The 27,814-nt window shown below is 36.0% G+C and overlaps 1 protein-coding gene across 1 annotated transcript; it reads right to left on the bottom strand.

Moving 5' to 3' along the window:
• Positions 1–3: 3 nt before the first annotated feature.
• On the bottom strand, positions 4–27,814 carry RAB1A (RAB1A, member RAS oncogene family). The gene is made up of 6 exons (XM_079941623.1): positions 27,581–27,814; positions 13,470–13,542; positions 8,936–9,031; positions 4,114–4,209; positions 2,628–2,759; positions 4–2,371 (listed from the first exon to the last, which is right to left on the bottom strand). The coding sequence occupies exons 1-6, from the start codon at positions 27,601–27,603 to the stop codon at positions 2,174–2,176; spliced, it is 618 nt and encodes a 205-aa protein (XP_079797749.1). The 5' UTR covers positions 27,604–27,814; the 3' UTR covers positions 4–2,173.

The following is a 27,814-nucleotide window of genomic DNA, read 5'->3' as shown; positions in this document are numbered from 1 at the left end:
TAAGCTAATTCATGGCAGCCACTTATACTATTTAAAATATGGCAAGCAATAATTCCCTTTACTGAGTTGAACGGATTATTAAAAGCCCATAGTAGCTTGAAATATTTGTGCCTGAAAATGGGGGTAGGAATGGGAATTTCTCCCCCCCCAAACTGCATTTATTGGCAAATTTAAAATAGCCAAGTAGTGAAGCATGCTGAAATATCTTACAGTAAGCCCCAGTCTGGACTGCCATGGAGGAAAAAGAACACTAGACTTTTCCAAACTAAATAAGTATGTAAATATGCTTACATCTCAAATTCATGTAATGTTTTTTGCTAACTCACCAAGAATAAGCTGACAGTTTGAACAACTTGCTGTATAAAACTGAACTGCATCACACTTCTGACATTTGTATCATCTACTTTAAAACACAGTTTCTGAATTCTTTCCCCCTGTATACTGTATTGATAAGGCAAAAAAACAAACCTTCTGAAGCATTAAAAAAAAATCTTCACCCAAATACCTACTGGTAACTTGAGGAATTTTTCAGTTGCCTTATGTGAGGATGAATAGATCCAACAAGCACATCTATAATACAAAGTAAACTGTGATTTTATTGTGAAATTCTCATAGATGGAAAATTAAATTGAATATTTATTCTGTCCATTTCATTTTACAATAATCTTACCACTTATTTTTGTACCGTGTATTTCAATTGCCTGTTTAGTGAAAATAAAGAAACCTATAATTTTTGGCTTGTTTTAGCTTAAATTTTACCATTGAATTAAAGACCCCACCATGAAATGCGTTGCCAACAGCCACATCCCAAGCCCCTAAGTAAAGAATGTTTTGGCTGCTAGTTCAACCCCAAGGAAACAATCTTTCTTTGACTTCTATCACCTTAAAATGCCAGTGTTACTAGCAAAAGATTTTTGTTCCCCACAATAAAAACCAACCCTAGGATCTTTAAGGTCCTGGTTAACAAAATTTTCACGTGTGCAAAATTCGACTGAAATAAATATATTTCTCTCATTTATCATTCCCACCCAGCATTCCTGTTCTCAGCTAATTTTAAGAGATAATGATTTCTAAAATTAGGGCAAAGAGTAAATTTCCTGCATTCTACTTCAATGCTTTAACTCTCCTCCAACCTACACAGCTGTGGAGGATAAGAGAGCTGACATCTGACTCCAAGCATGGAAGAAACAATATTAGCACACGTTAGTCTAATCATCTGCCACTTAGGAAAGGTGTGCTGCTTTCCACCTCTACCACAGAATTAAAATGTTGCTCAATGAAGCCATTTCAAATGGTTTTAGAGAAGGATCAGAGATAACAGGCTAGATAGCATACATCTCCCTGAACCACTAAACTTGGTTAAATCCCTATGCAGCACGGAAGCCTCCCTAGGTCATTTATTAGTTATATTATCTGGAAAGCATATTGGATGCTGCTCTAAGATAGGTCTACAATGCCCTGGTTGCACACACAAATGGCTGTTTTGAGTATAATGCAAGGCTCTATTTCCCTTTAGCCATAAGAATTAAAACAATACTTATCACCATACATTTGATATTACTTCCAATAAGTACAATATTTATTAAACATATCTTCAGTTGTTTTGTTACATAGTGTGCAACAAATTACAATATTCTGCAGCCACAAATTATATGCAGAGTATGAAGAAACTATTAATCAGATAGTGTAATCTTTCTGTTTATAACTCTACGAGGAAGAACTAGCAAATCAGATCTTACATATAACATCTCACTAAACTTTATGCATGGAAAGTGACAGACACTGGTTGTGCTGTTTGATACAAAATGGCTGAACTTCATCTTCAGAAGACTAAACCTGACATCTAAACATGCCAATATAAACATCAAAACAAAATATATTCTAACCAACCACGGGAAACAGTCTGGTATCAGGAAAGCAACAAGGATTACACACATTATTTTATAAACCAGCACACAAAGGTTTAAAACAGTTCTGAAAATGAAGTTAGCTGTCTTGAGTCAAGGGAATAAAAAAAAAGTCAGTATTGACCATTTACAATCTCTGACCTTTGTGGAGACGGTAAGAATCTGTTGTAGTGCAGCTACATACAGTACAATTCAGGCAATTTTGTTTTTTTCACTTGGGTTCAGATTGCAAATTCATTGCTGTGAGAAAAGGATGGAGGCAAATTTTAGCAGCAACCTCCACCTGACTGCTTGACCGGAGTGCTCTGAATTTTAACATTGGACTTCTCTGCACCACCAGCTGTTGCTCCAGGACCCATTCGCTTTTTAATCTCAGCTGCCATTGTCATGAAAGACTGTTCTACATTCGTTGCATTCTTAGCACTGGTTTCCAAAAATGGAATTCCAAGGGAATCAGCAAATTCCTAAGAGAATATATAAGGCACAATTAATTGAAAAATCTTTTTCACTTAGTGCATTTCATCATCTGAAATGGGGATTGATGAAGGACTAAGTTTACTGAATCCAAGTAGACACTGCACAAATTATTACTGTCCAAGTATTCTGGCGCATGTATTTTTAAAAGCTAAGGCGGTTGCGGCCCTTGTGTGACTCCATACCCATATATAATTCAAATTCAGCACCTTCCAATTCAGTTTGAAACTCAAACTTTAAACATACCTTTGCTGTTGTGTAGTCTACTACTTTCTTTGTGGTCAGATCACATTTGTTCCCTACCAACAACTTGTTGACGTTTTCACTGGCATAACGGTCTATTTCCTGCAGCCACTGTTTAACATTATTGAAGGACTCCTAAAAAGATAGACATTTTAAAGAATAATATAGTTCTGGACACAACTGTTCTAATGAAGCAAGTGATAAACAGACGCATCTCTCCTGACCTAAGACGAGCTAGTGAGACAATCTAGCTACAAAAAAAGAACTCTTAATGCTGGGAAAGAAGTGAACTGACATATTAAAATGATACATACGTACATGAATAAGAAAACAGAATTTTAAGGCTTGAGGATGAAAATGCCTTATCTGAGAGGGAAATACAGCTCAGCATTAAACTACAGCTCAGGCAAATCGAATTGTTTTGGAGTATGCCATTTATATGCACTACAAAACCTGGTTTTTGAAACGTGACAAAATTTTGGTTTATGAATAAGCCTACTAAATGTGAACTACCAGAGATGTCAAAAATCATTAAATAAACGGGTCCAAAGTAAAGATGCTTGTTTTTTCCATAGTCATATTTAAGGGAGGAAATTTTCCATTTTTAAATATTACAAGTCATTACTTGAGATTTTTAAAACTAGCAACATTTTTTTCCTCATGTTGATATCACTCACCCAATACTCCTAATGGTGCTGAATCTAGTCTGTAATTCTAGCTGTCTCCTAATTAGCTATGATTTCATAGTTGAGGTGAGATTTAACATCTCCTACAAGCATTATATATTCTAATTTTCAAAGTTCATCTTTCATTCTTTTCTTTGATGGGCAAAATAAAAGGACCCTGAAATTTTCTAACTTTCTGATCAAAAGAACAATTATGGCCCTCAGATCACATTCTTCACACTACCTCCACATCCCCCTACCTTCTTTCAACAGCTCACCTTTAGCTACTCACTCTCCTCTTAAAATCTTCCTCAAAGCTCATCCTATTTCTGAACCACATACTCCACAGGCAGAAGCCTCTAATCTTACTTTTGGCAATTCCGACAGGTCTAATTACCAGGCAAATTCCTGTTAACACTTGGCACCAAAAACACAGTATAAGCCAAACAATCCCAGTCCCTACACACTCTTGACAAAATGATCAGTTATTTAGTTGATAATAAATAGAACTTGGGTCCCTTGAGAGCAAATGTAAAACCAATTACTAAATTTCCTATTTACTAAAGGAAAATATTAGGAAATTTTGGTTGACCCATTCATTAGGTGTTCAAATGATGTAGGGGAGAAAAATAACAATGTACCTGTCCTTAAAAGATAACATTGGTTTAAAACGTTTTTTATGTCATTCACTTCCTTAGGGGTGGACAAAGTTTTCTGCCATATAAATGATACTAATGGCTTATATGTAAAGTAAAATAGTCTGCTATTTATCAAATAGTAGCTTACTACTTTGTCAGTATAACACAATTTTTCCTGGAGCTTACCTGATCTGTAACATCATACACAACTATGATGCCATGGGCTCCTCTGTAATAACTGGAGGTGATTGTTCTAAATCTTTCTTGGCCTGCTGTGTCCCACTGTTATAAAACAATCAAGAAATCCAAACAATTCCATTAAAACAGAGTTGGGGAAAAGGAGGGAGGAGGGAGAACAGTTTAGTTTACATAGTTGTGGATTACCAGGATTTGATATAGAAACATTAGCTCTCTGTGCTCACACTACTAAATTGCAGGGTAACTGCCAAATACCCGAAGGTTCAGAAGAGAAGGTAGTATCTAATTTAGCTTGCAGTAATGCTACCAATACTATAATTATAAGCTCTTTGAGATCAGAAACTGTCATACTTTTCATATTCTCTACAGCCTTTAGCATTGTGCCAGGCTAGTATGAATGCAAAGACAGGCTGACTTGGTTTTAGGAAAGCTACTGGTCTACTAACACCCCTGTAACACAGTACAACTCTCACACATAAGACAGAATTACTTGCTAGCACAATTTATCATCATGGAAAGCGCTGACAGGACCTAATGCAGATAACCACCTGTCAAGACAGCACTTTAGCCATCTCTGGAACAATTATTTTAATCCCAGGGAAAACAATGTAGGTAACATGATTCCAAATACTTTTATAAAATTCATTTTAAGAGCACTTTACCACACTTCATTCAGGCTCCAACACTGGAAACAAATAACATTGCTACATTAAAGTTCTGGGTTAAAAAAAAACTATTAAAAATACCAAGGGACTCCCTGGTGGCACAGTGGTTAAGAATCCACCTGCCAATGCAGGGGACACAGATTCGAGTCCTGGTCCAGGAAGATCCCATATGCCACAGAGCAACTAAGCCTGTGCGCCACAACTACTGAGCCCGTGTGCCACAACTACTGAGCCCGTGCGCCTAGAGCCTGTGCTCCGCAGTAAGAGAAGCCACCGCACCTCAACGAAGAGTAGCCTCCGCTCGCAACAACTAGAGAGAGCCCGCGCGCAGCAATGAAGACCCAATGCAGCCAAAAAAAAAAAAAAATCAAGAAACAGATTTTTAAAGCCACAATTTTAACCAGGGCAATGAGAATTTTGTTTAAATTGCTCCTAGACAATGTCCTTTTCTTAAAAAAAATTGTTTAGAAAAGATACCTGCCCCACTAAAAAATACCGGTAAAAGATAACAGCTTGATTGATGGGGAAATAACAGAATGAGTTACTTAATGATTACCATTAAGGAAACAAAAACAAAAAGTGGACTTAAAGCCTAAGACGAGTGGAGATTAAGATGCAACAGCCTTTAGTGGGAAGGAATTGTAAAGTTTTGGAATATATCTGTGAACTTGACATTGATCCCCACTAGTCCTAGATGGCCAAAAAAAAAAAAAAAGTTCAGGAGCACTCAGTGAAATCACTTCCTTTTCTAAGACCCAGCCAACCTAGAGCTGTTAAAAATAAGCTTTAATTTTGGGGAAATTTAAATACAAACTGGATATTAGATAACATTAAGGCATTAGTGTCAGTTTTGTTAGATGTAATAATGGTGGCTACATAGTAAAATAGAGATGCATAATTAGTATTTCTGGAGTAAAGTATCATATCTATAATTTAACATACTGAGAGGGGAGGGCGGGGAGAAGTAATAATGAAGCAAATAAGGTAGTATGTTAACAACTGTTAACTTAAAACAAACAAAAGCCACCATAGCTTCATTACCTTTTTTGTCCAAAGTACTAGCCTATGAGAGTCAGGAGACTAGATCTACTGTATCAGTAAGGAGCCTCAAGTCTTTCAGGATATCCTTGGAGAAGCATGACCTCTGGAGCCAAGCCAACGTGACTTCAAAACATCTTTAGCTTCCTGGATACTTAACTCTAGGGAGAGTCACCTAACAGTTTCTTCGTCTATAAATCCCAGATACCGCTCACTTTGTAGAATTGCAAAGTTTAAATGAACTAATGCTTGTAAAATGCCTAGCACAACGCCTGATTATAGATGCTGCTCAATAAAATGTTAGTTCCCTTCTCTTCTCTGCCCACCAACCCCTTTCACAAAGATAGCACAGCAACAGGAAGAAAATGTTTCTGCATAAATGTTAACAAAGAATTGTAGCTGACTAAGCAATGGCATCCAAAGAGCAAAACTTCTGAGGTCTCCTTGCCACTTGAAAACTCTGCTGACTCTATATCCTAACAGTACCTTCCTCTGTAATTGATCACCCTTTATGTACATAATCCTCATTACCCCTCATAATCACAGGGTAACTGATTTTCCCATGTTTGTCTCTCCCACTGAAATGGGATCTCCTCCTATGGGGCTGTGTTTCATTCATCCCTGCAACCTTGAATCTACCTGAATGTCTGTGTAACGTATGCATTTCCATAAAGCTTCGAAATTGAATAAACCATCACAGAAAGAGGCCTTTCATGGTATGGGACTACACTCTGTACGTGCCCCGCACTGCTGAATGTTCTGTAATCACCAACTCTGATAAAGACTCAGATGGCACACTTGAACAGGAAAAGCAGAAAAGATAATTAAAATATAGATAAACGCAATCATTTTGAAAGATCCAGAAAACTTGGAAGGGTAATTCAAACCAGGCAAGATGAAATGTAACAGGGTTAAAAGTAAAATCCTGCATTTAGATTTTTAATGCCCTAGTCACAAAATATAAGACTTAAAATCAAACCAAAAAAAACAATCAAAAACTTTAAGATCCAAACTAGTAGGTAAAATGGTTATTGAGGCAGCAAATGTAGTAAACGCAGGTTTTCTTTTTATGTCCTTGAATGGACATAAAAAGAAAACGCAGGTTTTCTTTTTTTGTCTTTTTATGTCCTTGAATGTCCAATGGTGAGAAAATGGCATGAGTCCCTGAAGTGTGAGAGGAAAAAAAGAAATTCAGAGTCCGAATCAATAGAGAATTTACCCCATGTAGTCACACAGGCTGGATTATATCTTTGTATTTGATTTTAGGAATCATATTTTAATAAATGACACGATAAAATGTAAGAGCAACCCAAACCCGAATTGTAAAAGGTTCTGAAAACATGCTTCCAGAAGGGAATGACCGACTTCAGAGGTAGAAGGTGTGGTAAGATCAATCTAAATGGCAGGCTGCCAATAGAAAAGAAATTAATCTCTATCAGGCAGCTACAAAAGGCTGAGTAGTAAGAGACAAAAGTTAAAGGAAACTGGCTTTGGCTCAAAATAAAGAATTAATAACTAAGAGGTTATTTATAAATGGAACTAGCTGCTTTGAAAAATGGTGAGCTTCTCAGAAATGTTCAAAAAAGGCACCAGATAGGGAAAGGAAATTCCTACTGAAGATGAAAGAAGACTGAGTGACCTATAAGATCCCTTCCAGCCAGAGGAAGTAGCAATATATAAGTGTTTCACAAATACATACCCAAATGTTATGAAGACCAATGATCACACATAACACAATCATTTCACATCAGTAGTTACAGGCTTGGGTGCTTCTTTCTGAAATATTCTTTATGGTGCCAAGCTGGCACTCTACATATAATGGGGAAAAATCAATATGGAAGATACTCTGTTCATTGGTTGAAAGTATTTCAAGGTATCTCTGATAACTACATCCTTGCAAGTCCTAATTTGGGACATCAAGGGTGTTGGTCACTTGTATCAAAATCCACAATTCTTTTGTAATGTACCTTTCTTTTCCTTATCAGAGTCACATGAGAGAACAAAGAAAAAAAATAACCTATCAAATATCCACTCGTCTGAGTGTGTCGTATCATCAGTAACAATTGTATATTGCCTAAAAGTTTACAAAGGGCTTTCACATACATTATCATACACACATACACAGAGCTATAGATTTGGTTCTCAAAACTACCTTATTAGTTACTAAATCAAGCATTATCACACTCATTTTAGAGGTAAGAAACTGAGTCTCAGGAAAAAGACTGAAGTTAAACCCATGACGCTAATAAATAGCAGAATGAAGACAACAAATCCAAGTTTTCTGACTCCAAATTCAGAACTCCTTCCAGTTCAGGGTGTTATCAATTCTATATAAAGAACAGTCACTTGTTTTCTATGTTACCTCATACTAATAGCCAACTCTAAAAGATACCCAGAGGTTTTTTTTTATGACCATAGGTATGTCCACACTGGTAGTAGCCAGACCCATATTAAGTTTCTACTACAACTGTCTACTTCTAATTCAGGGTTGAGGATATAAGGATGGATAAGGGAGTGAGGACGGCACAGGGACACAAAATATTGAAAACAGAGAGCTATGGGTTACTTGGTTCTGCTAGTAACTGTAGGCAAGTCACTGAATCTCTTAGCATCCATCTTCTGAGCTGTAAAATATGTAAGAAAAGCTAAGTTCCCTTCCAATAAAATTCTACTTTTCTACAAAGTTGGTACATACTATCTAATAAATACTCTTCAACTAAACCACATATGAAGAACCTCTCCTAGGTTTCTTCGAATGTTCCATAGTATTCAGCACAATAAAAAACACGAAAATTGCTCAATATACTTCTGCTATAAGACAAGGTAAACCTCAACTTAGACCCCTTAGACCACACTGATAAAAGCACAAGAAAAAGAACTAGGACCAAGTTTGACTTAAAAACATGTATTTCTCTGCTTTATGAATAGAAAATTCAATGAGGAAGGTAATCTTATATCATTTTTAATCTAAACAATTCTTATTCTACCACTGTCATTAGATGAATGATTCTTAAGATACTTTAATTTTGTTAACATATTAGTAACAAATACACTCTAAATTTACCAAAATAATTTCCACAAAAATTTCTAGTCCAAAAATTACTTACTATTTGAAGTTTGATTGTTTTCCCATCTAACTCTATAGTTCTTATTTTGAAATCCACACCAATTGTGCTGATATAGCTTTCTGTATATGTATCATCCTGAAGGGAAAGAAAGCTAACAATTAAAATGAATGTTCAATAGAGTAAATAAGAAAATATAAAGTTAATTTTTATCTACAAAGCTGATAAACAAAGTTTATAAGGCATAACATGTTGAGAACAGCCACTCCATCCTCTCCTGCACTCTGTTCATGTTCTGAAGACAAAGTGCTATTTAACAATGGTTTCTTCTTCTTTTTTTTTTTTTAATGGTTTCTTCTTAAGACATTTTTTTTCAATAGCTATTAATTTTTCCAAACATCTCTTGGCAAATTCTTTACATACATCACACAGAGAAAGGTTTTATATTTTCAATGATTATGAAAGATTTTTCTAATTTTCTAATCAGTGGAACTCTTGCTCCTCCCCATCCACTTATTCACCACAAAGCTATGATCATGTCACTCTCCTGAAATTTTTTACAAGTCAATTTTATTTCTTAGTTTTTTTAAACAGATATAACTCACATACATGAAATTCACCCTTTTAAAATGTACAATTCAGTGGTTTTTAGTATATTCAGAAGGTCGTGCAACCATCAGCACTATTTAATTCCAAAATTAATGGCTTCATTCCTTTTCATGGCTGAAAAATGGTACCCTGTATGGATATACCACATTTTGTTTATCCATTCATCAGTTCATGGACATTTGGGTGGTTTCTACATTTTGGCTATTATGAACAATGCTGCTGTGAACATTTGTGTACAAGTTTTTATGTGAACAATAAACTTTTAAACTTTTTAGATTACACCTTTTTTTTTAAATTGAAGTATAGCTGATTTACAATGTGTTAATTTCTGCTGTTCAGCAAAGTGATTCAATTATACGTATATACAAATTCTTTTTTTTATTCTTCTCCATTATGGTTTATCACAGGAAACTGAATATAGTTCCCTGTGCTATACAGTAGGACCTTGTTGTTTTTCCATTCTATATATAATAGTTTCCGTTTGCTAACCCCAAACTCCCACTCCATCCCACCCCATCCTCCCCTCCCCTTGGCAACAACTGTCTTATGTCTATGAGTCTGTGTGAACTATGTTTTGAATCGTGAATCAAACCAACTATAACACCACACTTCTTAGACAACTAGGGAAATTTATTTGTTAAGTCCACAAATGTATTTAATAGGAAAATGTCCAGTTCTTAGAAATACATATTGAAGTATATAAGGGGAAAATGACACATCTGGGATCTGCATTTGTGGCACTCCCAACAAAGAGAAGGGGAAAAAGGATTAAATGAAGCCAGTGTGGGGAAGTCTTGATAATGCTGAACCTGATGTGTACATGAGACTGAAACAAAGATCACTAAAGAATAAAATGTGATCAAAGAAGAGTTCCAAGTGGCTGGAGGTAGCTATGCTGACTTATCCTCCACATATATTCACATTAATGCATACATAGAATCACTGGATAAAAGGATACTCTTGAAGCATTGACTGCAATTTGACAAAATGCTCATCATTAAATTCAAATTTTTTACTTGTCTAATAAGCATCAGGTACTATAGAAAGTGGATAGAGAACAAAATGAATGCAATAAACATTCATTCAGCACTCGTACATGCCACTTACTTTGTTAGAAATACTTATAAATGCTGTTAGAATTCTTATAAACCCCTAAATGACCCTCACTTGCGTGCCTCTGAACCATTGCACATGCCCTTCCTACTGTCCAAATTCTCAGTATCTCCTTCTCCCCACTCCCAAGCTTTATCCCCCTACTCCCCAGTCCCTGGGTCACATGACAATTTTTATTCATTTTTCAATTCTGAGCTCAGGCAATACTGACTGTCCAAACATTCCCCAACTATTCAGCCAATAGTTAAGAGATTCTTCCCTCTGTACTCCCAAAGCTTATACATTTATCACACCTTTTGCAGCTTGTCTCTACTTCAGGGGTGTGAGAATCAGTATTTTCAAAATGCATCCTAGGTGATTCTACTGTGTAGGTAGTATGAAAACCTATGACTTAGGTCAATAGGCATCCTGCAAAGAATTTTCTTTGAAGCAAAAATACCTCAGGCTATAGCCATTTTCCTCAAGAGAGGCCAGCTTCTTCCCACCTACCTAGAATTGCTGATTTTTTTTGAATTGCTGATTTAATACTAGGAATTATTCTTAATTTTAATTAATTTTTAATATTTGCCAATTTAATAAAAGTTAAGTAATATCTAATTTTAAAGTCCTTTAAATACAAATAAAATTGAACCTTTTTTTTTCATATTTATTGGCAATTTGTATTTCTCCTTTTGTGAACTGCCCGCTCATGTATTTGCTCATATTTCCATCAGGGCAAACATCCTTTTATTATTAATGTGTAAGTGTGCTTTATATATTGAGAATATCACCCCTTCCTCATATATATTTTTTCCTAGTACCATTTGTTTTCCAACATTTTTATGTGCTCAGCATTAATCTTAATGCAATCAAATTTAACAATCTTTTCTTTCCTGATTTTTTTTCTATGTTAGAAAATACTTTCACACAAGATTAAAGAGCCACCTAGGTTTTATTCTGGTACTTCCATGGTCTCATTTTTTAACTATTATATATAGTGAAGTTTTATACATATATATATATATATATATGGGATTCATTAATATCACTTATATCATCAGAAAAGTCATATTAAGTATTTGAGACGCTGTCAAGCTTGCAGTGGTAAATTTTAAGTTTTCTAAAATTCTAATTTTCCTTTGAAAAGCTTGAATTTATTACAGACAGCAAATGCTGTTAGATATTTTCCTTGAAGTGATAATGTCTGTTCATCTGATAAAATGTGTACCCAATACTCAATTCTACATAATTATAGTTTGTTAGTTGTTCTTTCAAGTAAAAAAAAAAAAAAAAATGTTCAATGAAAAAAGCAGCTAGTTTAGCTCAAAATGGAAACAACTATACAAGTGCTTTTCTTTCCCTTGAGACAACCAACATATTCCAGTCTTCAGTAAAACTACTTTATGCAAACTCCTCATTTCTTCACACAGAATATTTAAAAAAAGAATACTCGAGGATCAAGATTTTATTAATTAATCATTTTTAGAAGCAACCTAAGTGTCCATCAACAGATTGAATGAATAAATGTGTATACATATACATACAATGGAATACTACTCAGGCATAAAAAACAATAAAATTTTGCCATTTGCAACAACATGGATGGACTTGGAGGGTATTATCGTAACTGAAATAAGTCAGACAAAGACAAGTACTGTATGATATCACTTATATGTGGAATCTAAAAAAATAAACTAATGACTGTAACAAAAAAGAAACAGACTCACAGTTTGTTCATAGAGAACAAACTGGTGGTTACCACTGGGGAGAGGAAAAGAGGGAGGAGCAAGATAGGGGTAGGGGATTTAGAGGTACAACCTACTATATATAAAATAAAAAGCTACAAGGACATACTGTACAACACAGGGAATAGAGCCAATATTTTATAGTAACTATAAATGGAATATAACCTTTAAAAATTGTGAATCACTATGTTGTACACCTGAAACATGTAATATTGTATATCAACTATACCTCAATTTAAAAAAATATGAAAAAAATTAATCATTTTTACTGTTTCATCAAAGACACTCTGAAATGAAAATGGTGTTTTTCCCCACTGTGAGTGAACAGAGGTAAACACCAGGACTGTGAGTATAATTTGGGGCTTAGCACTACTTCAACATGGTGCTAATAAGGCACCGGCAGTTTTACCCACCACTGCTTTTGCATCATCAGAGCAAAGATCAATAGAGTGAAAAAAGGCAAATGTCTTTTGCCTTAGTACTAAGTAATTATTTACTTAGTAAATACTAATGGTTTAGTGTTATTAGGAAAGTAGTTTTGATCTCCTGGACCCCAAGATGGTCTTGATAATCCCTACTGGTCCATACTCTTAAGAACCAATGATCTAGACAGTGAGAAGGAAAACATGCTAAATTTAAAGGCAGCTGATAAGACTATGAATAAGACTGTAGATTTTATTTATTAGGTTGAAAGTTACTTATCAGTTTGTAAATTTCAGCATATAGAACACTATGCCATTTTCAAAAGAATTTTGTACCAGGCCCTGCTTTTTCTTTTTATTCTACTGAAGTTTTACTTGAAGATTTGTTTTCCATCAAGTCACTTTCAACACAGACCTATTATTTTCCCCTTACCTCACTACTTATGTTGGAATGAAACACTGATCTCCAAGAAGAGTATTAGACATTCTGACTTTATAACTATACTTTGCTTGAATTTCTTTGAAGAGCAACAGCATTTCTTCTATTTAAGAGTCTAGATATCACTGGGGATGTACACTTGGAGGCTTTATATATAATATATAAATTCTGGAAGAGTTAATATTCTGAATAAAACTGTTTAAACTTTTGTCTCCCTAGAAAACATAAACAGCATTAATTTCTTTAAAAGCATTTTGATTTCAACTTACTGCAAACCTAAGAAGGAGGCAAGACTTTCCAACTCCAGAGTCGCCAATCAGAAGTAACTTGAATAAATAATCACTGCAAAGAGAAAAAGAAAATCACATTAATAAAAAGCATATTGTATTTTAAGTTCTACAGCAACAAAAATATAGCCAAGAATAACAGCTCACCGAGGAAGACTACAGCTCCTGAAAAGCCCATGAACGGCCTAACAGAAGACCAAACTGCAACAAACAGCAGGAGCCCTTTTGATGAATCACTGAACATGACAGAATTATGTAAAAATAAGATAGGCAATGCCACCCATGATCTCTAATATCAGCTGAACTTCCACTGCCAAGCAATGAATGAAAGGAAACATAAGTGATATGCATTCTTGGAGGGCCGAAGACCTATGCTAGAAAAATCCCACTCTTCTGCAATATTAGAATACCAGGAGTTAACTTTTCATTGTTCTTGCCAATGAAATGTATCTCTCCTTCAAATTCCAATCTAAAGTCATTATTTCATAAGAATCCTCCAACGAAGGGCTTTTATGATCCTTCCCTAGCATCCACCTGGAATTCTCTCCCTTTAAAATGGATCATTTAACTTCTGAAAGTCTGTATTATAAATATCTTAAACTGGAGATGCAGTAAAATCAAAGGCTGTGTAAATGCACAACTTTCCCAACATTCTAAGCTTGTATTAAAGCATTCTTTGGAAAACACTGAAAGCTAGGCTACGTTTATGCACCTTTACCGCTGCCAAACCTAACAAAAAACCATTCCCAGGCACGGACATATATACACTACCAAATGTAAAATAGATAGCTAGTGGGAAGCAGCCGCATAGCACAGGGAGATCAGCTCGGTGCTTTGTGTCCACCTAGAGGGGTGGGATAGGGAGGGTGGGAGGGAGATGCAAGAGGGAGGAGATATGGGGATATATGTATATGTATAGCTGATTCAGTTTGTTATATAGCAGAAACTAACACACCATTGTAAAGCAATTATACTCCAATAAAGATGTTAAAAAACAAAACAAAACATTCCCAGGAATTTTTTCATGAACCTGAAGACAACAGTCAGTCAGCCAACGGTCTCCAAAGGAATCTCTCATAGATTGTTCCCAACTCTGACCAATTCTGTATGTTCTTTTTTTTTTTTTTTGGGTACGCGGGCCTCTCACTGCTGTGGCCTCTCCCGTGGTGGAGCACAGACTCCAGACACGCAGGCTCAGTGGCCATGGCTCACGGGCCCAGCCGCTCCGCGTCATGTGGGATCTTCCCGGACCGGGGCACCAACCCTGTGTCCCCTGCATCGGCAGGGGGACTCTCAACCACTGCGCCACCAGGGAAGCCCTCTGTATGTTCTTTTAAAGCAATGTCAAAATGACAACAAATCCAGAATTCACAGATTTTTTTTTCAGAAGATATACATGATTCTTAATTTTCTTCCTTGTGATTTAGTTAAAAAAAAATGCTATGTACTTAAAGTGAACCCCAAGTATCACTTGCAAATGAAGTGTAGATTACAATTATCAGATTTACATGTAAGCAAGATGTTTAGAAGTGATTATCTCTGTGAATATTAATCAACTGTTACCTAGGTTTATACAGTGATATGTATTACTTAAAACATAGCTTTCTGGTTTTACCGAATTACCATAGTACACTTATTGTTCCTAATTATACCTAAAGGAAAGAATTTTTTTGAAAATCCAAAGTGCCCTAGTCAGCAGCAAAATAAAGGTCACAGAAGGAAGTAAGCTTTTAAATAAGTCATTAGGAAGAGCTGATTGAAACATAGGATGAACTTAACAACTAACATCCTTTCCAGTTGAGATCCTAAGGAAAAAAGGGGGTAGTGGGGATAATGATTATAAAAATTTACTCTTAATAAATTATTGGTACCTAATACCAAACAACTTTTAGTCAATGCAGTTGCTGTGCTGACTCACTTCAGTACTACTGATAGCTTTCTCTTTAATTAGACCAAATGAATTCTTAAGAATGCTGAACACTGAACATTAGCAATGAATTTACATTTCAGTCAGCAAGAAAGAAAATCACACCACCGATACTACTACAATTACTTAGTTTTTAACAAAAATTTTGATACAACAAATGCCCTGAATTAACCAGTTTCCCTCAGGACAGTGCCAGGCATCCAGTAAACACTCAATAAACATCCTCTGAATCAGTGGTACTGGACCCCTTTACAGTAAAAGACAGCACTGGGCCCACATATGCTGCCTGTGGTATCATTCATTACCTTAAAGATCAATTTCTCTCTTTCAGAATAACCATAAGGCTGTAAAAAACATGAAAGCTTCCTAACTGTGCTACAAGTTACATTATGATTTCAAGAAATTAGTAGTCAATTTTTTTAAACTTACTTTTCAATTATCATTCTTTTTAAATTTTACAAGCGGCGTTATTTTGAAACGTTATTTATGAGTTCCTGATAATTTAAGGCTCAGAGCCATTGTAAATAACATGAAGAGTTGAGCACTCTGTTCCAAAATGAATCTTGTCAAAGAAGGCTATTTTGTTCTCTCCCAAACCATCAGCTTCACTAACACCACAAGAGACGTGGAGGAGAATGGCAAACAAAATCAACTAACAAACTTCTTGCCTTATTGAGTTCACACACCAGGAGACTGTGATCAACAGCATGTTACCTGCACTGGAACGTTTTAAATTACCTACTCCTATAGTACCTTATTTCTAAACTATTAATACACAGGATGTACAAGAGAATTCATATTTGAGATCACTTAAAGACATTTCTGTAACTATATTTATAAAACAGAACACAGTAGAAGTGTTGATAGGAAATATACAAATCTAAAGTTAGAAAGCTCAATATCAGAATTCTGGTACAAAGAGTCAAGAATAATTTAGCAAATAGTAAGACTTTAAATGTATTTTTCTTTTATTCTCAAGAATTTGGATTAAGTTTTCAGTCTGCAATACCATTTTGACTTAAGTGAAAAAACTGAATTATATCAGTTGAGAAATCTTTATGTACAACTGTAATCACCACTCACCTAAATCAGATAGTTCTAGTAAATCCTATCCACTGTTCCCAATCAGAATTTCCTCAGGTCCTTTTCATGTCTAATTTACTATGACAACGACACTTCATATTTTCTCCCCGTAAGTAGTCTGGAGTCTGTTTTTCCCCACTCTTATGTTTAACATACCTATCTGTGTGAAGGTAAACTGACTTATTCATCCAAAATATAACACCGTGCCTTTTACAAAGCACTGTGCTAAGAGATCAGAGAACATTTTAATTTTGCGTTTTTAATCAGGTCTCTTTCATTGTGAGAAACACCTAAAGAATATCTATAGCCATACTTGAGTAACATTTTGGGCAAAATGCTAGAGAAAAAAATTTACAGGGACATGGCATATTAAAAGGACAGACACCAACCTCAATGGCCAAGGCAACAATCTGAGCCACAAAGTAAACAATCATGTACTGGATTATAACCCGAAGAATAAAATAAATATCCATGAGTCCATAAGTGTATAAATCATTAACTAAATAAATAGGAGAGGAGAGACAACACTTCCTTACATGAGGATTCCAACTAATGCATGTAGAAGGGATGAGAGAAATAGAAAATCACTGGTAGATTAACTGCTACAGGCAAGATCCACTGATGAATGCTAAAATTAGTGGGTGAAACTTCAAGGAGACTTAGGATATTTGCACAGCCTCAAAATTTGTCCCCCCCAAATATTTATTACTGCAGTGGTTTTAACATATGCCCACAAATTCTTTGAACACTCCTCCCTCCAGGAAGTGGAGCTTAGTTCCCTTCCCCTGAGTGTGGGTTCTTAACGACTGGTTTCTAACAGTGTGTAGAAAGGGAAAAATAGTAATTTTACACTGGAGAAACCTGACAGATGCCACCTTTACTAAGTGATCAACGTGAACATCACCAGCAATAAGTCATATTGATGTTATGTACCTTCTGATATGATGTAATGAGTAGAGTGCTTCACCTCTATGGTATTTCTCTCCAAATCCATAACCCCAGTCTAATCATGAGAAAACATCAGACAAATGCATACCGAGGGAAATTTACAAAGTATCTAAACTCTTCAAAACTGTCATGGTCATGAAAAATAAGACTGAGAAACTCACAGACTGAAGGAGGCTAACATGACATAACAATTAAATACAATATGGTATCTTGGATTAGGTTCTGGAACAGAAAAATGACATCAGTGGAAAAACTGGAGAAATTGGAATAAAAGTCTATAGTTTAGTTCATAGTTTACCAGTGTTAATATCTTAATTTTGATAAATGTACCATGGTATATAAGATGTTAATATTAGGGGAAGCTGGGTGAAGGGTATACAGGAATTCCCTGTACTACTTTTGCAATTCTTCTGTAAATCTATATTTATTTCAAAATAAAAAGGTTTTAGAAAAACAAACTATGAGGACATTAGTGAAACAGGTACAATCTCGTTGAAAAGCTAGCCCCTGATATTTTTTAAACATGAGAGACATATTTTGTGTTTTCTCGAGTTAAATCAACAATCATAAATCATGCTGGATTCTGTAAAATAAAAACTTTGCTTTTGAGGCACAAGTATGTTTTGAGAATATTAAAGTGGAAATAATTCAGTGAGAAAGTAAGACAGTTAAGACTGACATAGATTAAGGCTCGATGGAAAGGGGCAGATTCAACCTTTTAATAATTGGATGGTGGAATGTCAAATATGGTAGCAAGTGAAAAATTATTTTTGCTATCAGTTTCTCCTTAAGTCTACTCCTGGTCTACTTCAGCAATACTCTAGATCCTCTATTTCCATTATTTATGATCTGAACATAATCGTGATACTCATGCCATTTTTGCATGTAAGCATTAACATTTTCTATACCTTAAAAAACATCACTATTGAGAGAGCATGAAACAATATTTTTAAAAAGTTACCAAAACCCATTTTGACTCAAAATTCTATTTAGGTAAAATGTTTTCCTTTTTAATGAAGTTACCAAACTACATCTATAAAATATGAAGTAGGAGATGAATCTGCTTGTTGCTGAATCTAAAATACTACTCGGAATTCTATAATCTCAAAAGAGACTACTACATGATACTGTTATGTAAAAAGATTACAGACTATGTTTGTCTAGTATAACCCATTTTTGTTAAAAAAAAATTGTACACACAAAAGATTTGGGGAAAAATGGACACGTCTAAATTGTACGATTACACTCAATCTTTTCTTTATATTTTTTAAAAAGTCTGCAGTCAGACTGTATTACTTTTCTAACCAGAAAAAAAAAAGTCATTTGAGGGGAGGAAAAACTTTTAATCAATGATTTATTCAATGACTGAACAACCTTACAAGTTCTTTCAGCATACCTGTCCGAACACAAATGACATCTAAGTAGGTAGAGTAGGTCAAGGTTGTAAGCAGACAGCACTGGCACATTCCCAATATAGCCACAAAGATATGAAGTCAACTTTTTGGATTAAATAAGAATAAACATTTTTTTCTTCTTTTATGAAACAAAATTTGGATTACCAGACATAATTCACCTGTCAATGAATATAAGAGATAGTTGACTGACATTAACACAAGTTTCAACTACCCTTTGGAAACACACCAAGGAAGACAAAAGTAAACAGTGAAGAACTATATAATTGTTTTTATCCAAACAGTACCCCCAAAATACAAATTTCATAGTGTCAGCTATAAGTATACCTTAGAAAAGGCCTGTTATATTAAAAAGTTCAATGGAACCTAAATTTGTTCTCTTTCACCTAGAACAAGTTCACCTGCATGATAGAAATCATTTAGTTTTTATCTTTTTATAAAATCATACTTGAAAACACCCTAAAACTAAGCTCACATAACAAATTTAAAACAAAATCATGGTTATGATATTATGATATAGTGGCCAAATAAACTTGAATTCACTTTTAAACTATACACTAATCTATTAGTCTTTGGGGTATGGAATGATTAATAAAACTTGAGCTGCAATAATTGTGCTTGACATCTACTTTTCTTCTTCACTCACTTTAAGTATGCTCCACAGAACACAATTCAAAATTGACCATCAGGGGACTTCCCTGGTGGTCCAGTGGTTAAGATTCTGCACTTTCACTGCAGGGTCCGTGGGTTCTGGGCAGGGAACTAAGATCCCACATGCCATGTGGTGTGGCGGCAACAGCAACAAAATTGCCCATCAGGCTGGATAAAAGAGGTAAGAACTTTTAGTTACTTCATATGCTTCTATATCATTTGAATTTTACAGAGTACATATTACTTTTGTGATTAAATTAATAAAAAAAACTAAATAAACCTTCAGCTATGGACAAAAGCAGCCTGTTAGTCAAATAAATAATTACCAAGAATCTGAGAGGGCAACAGTCTTTCCTCCATATTTAAGAAAACAGCCAAGCAATTTTTAAAAAACTCTCCCCATAACTGACCCCTAAAACTACATTAAAAAAAATATTTAGAGACAATAGATTAATTTTCCATGTTCCACTTTATCTCTGTTTAAAACAGTGTTCCAAAAATCCAAAGCTGGAATTCTGAAAATGAGGGAAACTTTGGTTGTTCTGAAGAAGTAGTAAGCCATACAAGAGGACAAGAGAGTAAATGGTCTTACCACGTAGATAACAGCAAATATTTAGTGAAAAACGCACCAAGGAGGGGCTGTAAGTGTCCATACCTCCTTACCTTTCAAAGCCTGCATGGGTTTTAGACCTGGAAAGAACTGTATTTGAATTCAGGCTTCATCACATACTAGCTACAAGATCTTGAGGTAAGGGTACTTAATCTATCACTATGAGGCTCTATTTCCTCATCTGTAAAAAGATTCAATTAGCACTCTCTACCACCCAATTAGGCTCTGATCAAGATTATAAATATTGCCTCTAAAGCATTTAGCACAGTGTCTGGTACAGGGGCACAATAAGTGGCAATTATTATTATTTTTCCTTCCTCCCTCCAAATCAGGATGCAACCTAATGAAAAATCTCAAGAGCTACAGACAAAAACTTTGAAGCTATTTATCCAAAGTTTCAGTACAGATGATGGGTGACAAAGTATCACAGGAGTTTACCAGTATAATCTAAAGTAAAAGTGTAAAAATTACCAGCTAACAGTTATAAGTACTATGATCACAACTCCCGAAGTCTAGCAACACATGAAACAGTAACACGGTCTGCAGCAAATGTGCCTGCCTCTCCAGGAAGAGACAGGCATTCTCTGCTTTACTTGCTTTTCTCACAGAAAGACATCCATGACTTTAAGGCCCCAAGTATAAGTATTCAAGAATAGTCATGAGGGTAGAAAAACTGAGAATGGATAAGATAATTAACTTCACGCCTAGAGAAGCTTTAAATATCAACCCAACACAAGATGTGAAGAAAGTCAAAGGGCCATTCACAATACATACCTCACAAGCCCTTCTTAACATTTTTAAAAAGGCCTCTCCAATCACGAATTTTAGACATAATTGACCACAAAAATGCTAGTCGTCTAATTAACTGGCTTAATTTTAAATTCCTAGAAGTTAACCACACACACTAAACTGGAAACAGCATACTTGGACTGTAAAATCACAGGCCCTTGAGTTAAAATTCCAATTCTACTGCTTCCTCTGAATGCCCCTGGGCAAGCCATTTAACTCTTCTCTGGCTCTGATTGCTGTAAAATTAGGACACTATTTCTTCATACTATTAGGGGAAATAATGGACATACATAAAATTTCTGAGTAGTGGTGGGAACTCAAATTGTTATTTGTTGACCTTATCCCAAGACTAGTGTCAGGGCTTCTGGAAAGTCCTCCTCAGTGCTCTGTTCCTCTCCAGCTAAAGCAATATAACTAAAACTTTGTGTTAATAATAGAAATCCTAGGCCCCTTCTTCAAATCTTTTGCACTATTATGCCATCTTATTCTTTAAAAATATCACAAGATTTAATTTCTGCTAATACTGTTAAATTGATTATGCTTGTTTGAGCCTGAGTCATCTTAACTGGTAATCACCTGGGAGCAAAGTCCGTGTTTTATAATTAAAAAATAAAAACCCCTCAACTCCTAGCACAGTCTAACTGATAAAAGAGAAAGAAAGGGTTGGCTATTTTCTTTACCAAGCTTTTTTTTCCAGGGAAATCAGATTGTGTGTGCGTGTGTGTGTGTGTGTGTGTGTGTGTGTACATTCATTGGAAGATTTTAAGTATCTGTATTGAAAACATTTTTCAAATAGACAAGGTCAGAGATCAATGTGTAATGATTAAATGTGTTAGAAAAACATTAAGATTGAAACCACCTGCATATATATATATTACATATATTCTAACATCCCTTACTGGAATACACGTGTCAACTCCTGCATAGCACTGTACAGTTTACTCTTGAGACTCAGAACGGAGGCGGTACTAATCACGTTATAAAGAAACAGGCTCAGGGCTTCTGTGGTGGCGCAGTGGTTGAGAGTCTGCCTGCCGATGCAGGGAACACGGGTTCATGGCCCGGTCCGGGAAGATCCCACATGCCGCGGAGCAGCTGGGCCCGTGAGCCATGGCCGCTGAGCCTGCGCTCCGCAACGGGAGAGGCCACAGCAGTGAGAGGCCCGCGTACCGGGAAAAAAAAAAAAAAAAAAAAAAAAGGAATAAATGCCCTAAATCAAGTTACTGGAAAATATCTATGGGCAGAGTAGGAAGGACAAAGAACAATTCCACTTAAGTACTATTGTTATTCAAAGAAAATACATTCAGACAAGTTAAATCCATCACTGTTCCTAGAAAACTTCAATTATATAATTCACTCAATTTCCTTTGTAAAGATCACTAGTTTGAGATGCAGACTGCATAAAATATCCTGGGTAAAGACCCTAGCCAAGTAGCTGGCACAAAGAGTAAGCACTTGTTAAATAGTAGCTATTATTATTAAAAACAATGTTTCCAAAGAGTGGTCACCTTTGTGAGCAAAGGTAACACTACCTGTCAGAATTGGGAATCTATAAACATGGAACAGAGTAAACAACTGGAACCTATCAACAATCTTGGATTTAATAAAGTGGGGTGTTCTGACCAACTGAGCCATCAGTCACAAAAGTACCAAGGAATATTTCATTTCCTACCTCTCCTTTGTACCCTATTTCTTCACATGTTTAAGTCAGTAAACAAACCAACAAACACTTGTTCTCTTGTTTCCTAAGGCCTCAGGACTATTTTTTTCCCCAAAATATCATTACACCATTATCCTTTTATAATCTGAAACATCACAGGGTGGTTCCAAAGAAAAGCCAAGACTTTGGTTTTTTTCCCTAAATTCTATTCCAGATATCAAAGAAGCAATCTCTTCTCAGCCCCACCTTCTACAAGAAAACAGTGGAATAGTCTGACTGTTCCCCTCTCCCTGTAAGATTAAAAAACAAAAGTGGGGGGGACATTTTCGGTTTCTCTTCATCTTAAAACACTCAAAGTATTTTTTAGCAAATCTTTAAAAATCTCAAAATCTTAAAAAGCATTTTATTTAACCCTGTTTTTATATATTAGGAAAGAGACAAGAGTGGGTAACATTAGCAAAAGGAAGCTATTCTTAACTATCAAAAATGAAACTTAACTATTACAACTACAAATAGTAAAACCATCATATATGTACAATCAAAAGTTGCCAAGGAGAGAAAACACACACAGCCAAAGGACTGCTGATAGGATATGAATCCAGCAAGATGCTTAGCATTTGTTAATCATAATCACTTAGATAAATCACTAAGATTGCTTCTAGAATAAAAACTGAAATATTAAAGAAATTGCTCAGAAAGCAAAATTCTCTTTAAAAGTCAACTAAACAGTCGGCAAGAGAACACTTGATTCTGAAGCTCTTCCATCTTTAAGACAAAAAAAAAAAAAAACCAAAAAAACAAAAAAACCCTTGAATATGTAAGAAACCGTCAACATCTTATACTTTAACCTAATTATGATGAAAAGGAAGAAGAAAATTTTAAATGCAAAATTTCAGTTTCTTTCAATGATCCTTCAAGATCATCCATTCACACAAAACTCTTAAGATGGAAAGTCTATATAGCTACTGGTAACTTACATTACCCAAAGAATTACATACATTGATTCTCTACGGACATTAAATAATCATATTCTGAATAGTGAGAATACCTCTTCTTTAAACTTCTTTGAATTTCTCAAATCATTACCAACACTACGAAAAAGTCATCAAGGCAACCTACAAAAAGAAAATCTATTTTTAGTTGATTTCTGCTTCTTTTCTTATAAAAAAATTCTAACTAAAAATTATGTAAAAGGCAGTAATGATATACTTATTAATGAAATTACACTCTTTCAGACAAATAACAGAACTGATTAACTTGTTTTTACCTTTAAACCCTTAAGTTAAAAGACAGATTTATTCAAAGCAGAGTGCTGACAAAAAAAAAAAAAAAAAGTCAGATGTTCCTTGAGTCTACCATAACAGAAAACAAAGTTTAAGAGACTGACTAAAACTTAAGCCATGATATTTTAAAAAGTTAAAAACAAGGTAAGTTTTTTTTTTTAAACAAATTTTTTCTGCATTAACCGATGGATCTAGCCGATCCAAAGAGACTACTACATATAGTTCTTCCTACCGTAGTTAACTGGTATATTCATGATAGGTACACCTACTTTATTCTTAACACACTCCTTGATGAAACGGCCAAAATTATTTTCTTGACACTAAAAAAAAAAAAAATCTGCTAGAAGCTAATGGATTACGAAAAATGCTTCTGATATGAGAATAATGTTAAGTACTTCTTAAGCAGTGTGCTGAAATAATCACTGCCTGCTTTACCACCTAGCTCAGGAAAATCAAAATCTTTCCTCAAATCTCCAGAAAAAAAAGAAAGCTCTGATCCTTTCCATCTACTTTTTCCACCGCTCACATTCCACTTCAGTTGCATTTTGTTTTTGTTTGTAGCATTTGTAATTCAAGTGAGTCAGTCATTAACCTTAATTTCTACCATAAAGATAACGCAGGGCCATCATTTCTCCCAAATCAGCCAAATAACATAGAAAGTAGTAAAAGAAAAAGCTTAAAATTTAATCATTGATTGACATATTTCTTATTCTCCTCACTCCCAAACCAAAAGCTTACAACTTAAAGATCATAAAGTAAAGGCATTCCATAATAAAGCTACCAACAGGTAATCGTATGTCAACCTATATAAATCTAAAATCCTGTTCATTCTGAGAGAACCAAACTTTTTCTTTTGTCAAGAACACATCTTCAGTACCAAATTCAGCAGCACCCATGAAGCAGATTTTGAAAGTTTCTAAAAGGATTAAGATAAATAGTAGATGATAAACCAAAACAAGGAACATTTGGGGGTGCACCTGTAAACATTACCTAGTATACTATTATTTCAAATTAGTATATAAAGTGTATGCTATAATATACATGTATTATAATGTACAATATTGTACCTGGCATATAATAAGTGGCCATAAATGTTAGCTATTAGGATAACACTGTGGAATCATGAAAGGCATTCATCCATTAAAAGTTTTAACTTAAGAAAAAAACATGCGACTTTAAAGTTTAGAACAAGGTTTTAAAGCAAATGGACTTGTGTTTGGGCGATTAAACTGTAAGAATTTCCTTCTTTTCTCTATTTTCCAATTTTGCTCTACTTTTATGATGGTAACAAACTTTATTAAAGATAAAAAGAAGAAACCGCTGAACTCAGATTTCTAAAAATCTGCTTGCTGGTTGCCTTTGTGACCTTCTGTAATAAAATACCACCTCCTCTCACCTTAGTACTTTTCACTAGTGCTTTTCCAAACATTTTTCCAAACTCCTAGGTTATCTTACTTAAGAGACAGTCTAGAATATAAATACAGTAACCCAGGTACAGGCACACTCAAGGCCATAAAAATATACAAATGATTTCTGGGACTGATTCTGTTGAGGTCATTAATCTAGAGTCCTCAAAAGAAAGAATGGTTTGGCACTCTATTTACTTAAGAATTACTACCCTTGCCATTTATTAACCATTCTTCTTTCTTCTTCTCTCTTGAACAATCCTTCTCACTCCCACTGCTTCTCCAAATCTAATGCTAGTAACTCCCTTACTGGTTTGTTTTCTATAAAGTCTTTCTAAACCCAACTAGCCAACCACAATCCCATACCTTCTTTTAAAATCTTGTGGCTCCAATCCATGCCACACATCTGGAACTTGCCATACGTACTGGTATTCAACATATATAAAATCTATTTTTTATATTCCATTATAAGTTCCTTGCAAGTAAGGATTATATTCCTAAATCCCAGCACTACTGGAATGCCTCACATAATGATGTACACCATCTACAGTGCTCTTACAGTTTACCAAATTGTTCTATATATACCTGAGCCTCACAGCTACCCGGATAGGAATAAAGATGACTCCTATTTTACAAAAGGAGAAACAAATTCAGAGTCTAAATCATTTGTCATGGTTCTGTCCAACTAATCTTCAAGATCTATTTACAGTACTAAATATATGTAGCAAATTTAAGAAACTCCTGAACAGAAGACAAACCTCCATAAAATGGAAAATCCATGTGCTTTACTGTTGCCAGGAACTACTAAATTAGGGACCTCAAGTTCAACTCTGCCCAACTATGCATAACCAACTTTGTCCTTGGAGCCCTTGATAAAAAACTGCCAACACAGCAAATACGACACTATTAGAACACTTTCTTCAACTTCTTAAGGTATATAAAATTTTAATAAAATACTATGACTTCTATTTAGAACAAAAAAAAGGGACATTTCAGCATCAAACCACAGTATTACAAAACTTGAAGTCAGAATGCATTTTGCAAGAGCCATGTGACACACACATGACAGTCAGCTAAACCCATGGGCGGACCTTTTAGGGGAAATGTTAGGCAGTAACTGACCAAAGCAGCAAATAAATTCAACATTTAGGTCAAATACTGATCTTTGCTTTAAAAAATTCCTCAAAGCCTTCTGACACTATAGAGGAATACCAATTAAACCTCTTTCAATTATTCCTTAATTTCAATATGCAAACTGTAGAAGGATGTTTTTAAGGGCCATTAAGGAGAACCCAAGAAAGTCTTCCCAAGGAAAGTGAACACCAGTTCCCAGGAAAGGTGCCAGGTGTGTCACATCTGCTGTGGTGACTTACTGAGTAAGCAAGAAAAAGAAATGCATTAACTTTTCATGACACGTCATGGAACCTCATTCCCTATCTGCAAGCATTCAAGTAGGTAATCCAAACCCTACAGATCTATCATAGGGCCCATTCGTTTCTCTTTCAACTTGAAAGCAAAGTCTTCCTTTTAGTTGGTAATATCACAAAGATGTCCCTAGGTTTTAGTGCTGGTGTTTTGTTTTTCCCTTGACCTACACATGGCAAAATGACTGTAGTGTCCTCAAAAAAATAAAAAATTCTCACAAATGCCCAGGTTTTTGGGAAGGCAATGGGACCGCTGAGTTCGTAAAGAGCTCCAGGAAAAAACTAAAAGAGAACTAAAAATTTTAAATCTCTTCTCACCATCTACCCATTCCCCTAAATCCCACGCAATCCTGAAAAGCATCCATATTACCTACAACCTGGCGCGGAGGGTGGAAGAGAGAGCCAACAAGCTCAAGATTTGCAAGTAACGCTGGTTTCCACCCCGACGGCTCTGACAGCTCCGCAGACCGCGGGCGCAGGGTCTAACAGTGTCCTCTAGGAGAGTTCTCCCACCCCATCCCCTCCCTCCCCTTAAAAACAGGCCCTCCTTCAAAAGTCACTGCCTCCAAGAGAAGCTACCCCTTCCCACGACCCCACCACCGACTCCCCGACACCCCAACCCCCTTACCAGGCTGCTCCTCCGCACCGGCCTGGCACTCAGGCCAGGACTCCAACCAGACCGGGTCCAGGCCCGGACGGCTCACCCCTCCGACCCGATCCCTCCCCCCGACCGCCCCTCCTCCGTCAGACAATGGGGCCCGACTCCCCGCCGCCAATCTCTCCTGCCCCATCACCCCCACCTCACCCCGGCCGAGGCCCCCGCCTCCGCCCTCCTCGCCCCCTCTAAGCTTTCCCAGGCTGGCCCACGGACCCAGCCGACCGGCGCTCTCCTGCACTCACTATTCGGGATTCATGCTGGACATGTCACTGCAGCTGCCGCCGCCGCCACCGCCGCCCTTGCTGCTGCAGCCGCCGCCCTGACTCTCCGCGCCACGGGTAGTCGAAGGGAGAGGAATGAGATACGCTGTTCCGAGAGAGCAATCGTCTTCCCTCCACTCCGTCCCCTTAGAACACAATCAGCAGCAGCCACCACTCAGCTATCGCTTCCACCCAAAATGGCCGCCGGCGAACCAG

Source organism: Stenella coeruleoalba, assembly GCF_951394435.1.
Source record: "Stenella coeruleoalba genome assembly, chromosome: 13".
Lineage (NCBI taxonomy): Eukaryota > Metazoa > Chordata > Mammalia > Artiodactyla > Delphinidae > Stenella > Stenella coeruleoalba.
The sequence above is the reverse complement of the archived record's forward strand: the minus strand, read 5'-3'. Positions and strand labels throughout refer to the sequence as shown.

Excerpts from the sequence above, each read along its gene's own strand:
- RAB1A (XM_079941623.1), bottom strand. The coding sequence starts at position 27,603 with ATGTCCAGCATGAATCCCGAATA. Across the intron at positions 9,032-13,469 it reads GCCTCCTTCTTAGGTTTGCA|GATGATACATATACAGAAAG; the intron begins GTAAGTTGAAAT and ends CTTTCCCTTCAG. Across the intron at positions 2,372-2,627 it reads TAGACTACACAACAGCAAAG|GAATTTGCTGATTCCCTTGG; the intron begins GTATGTTTAAAG and ends ATATTCTCTTAG.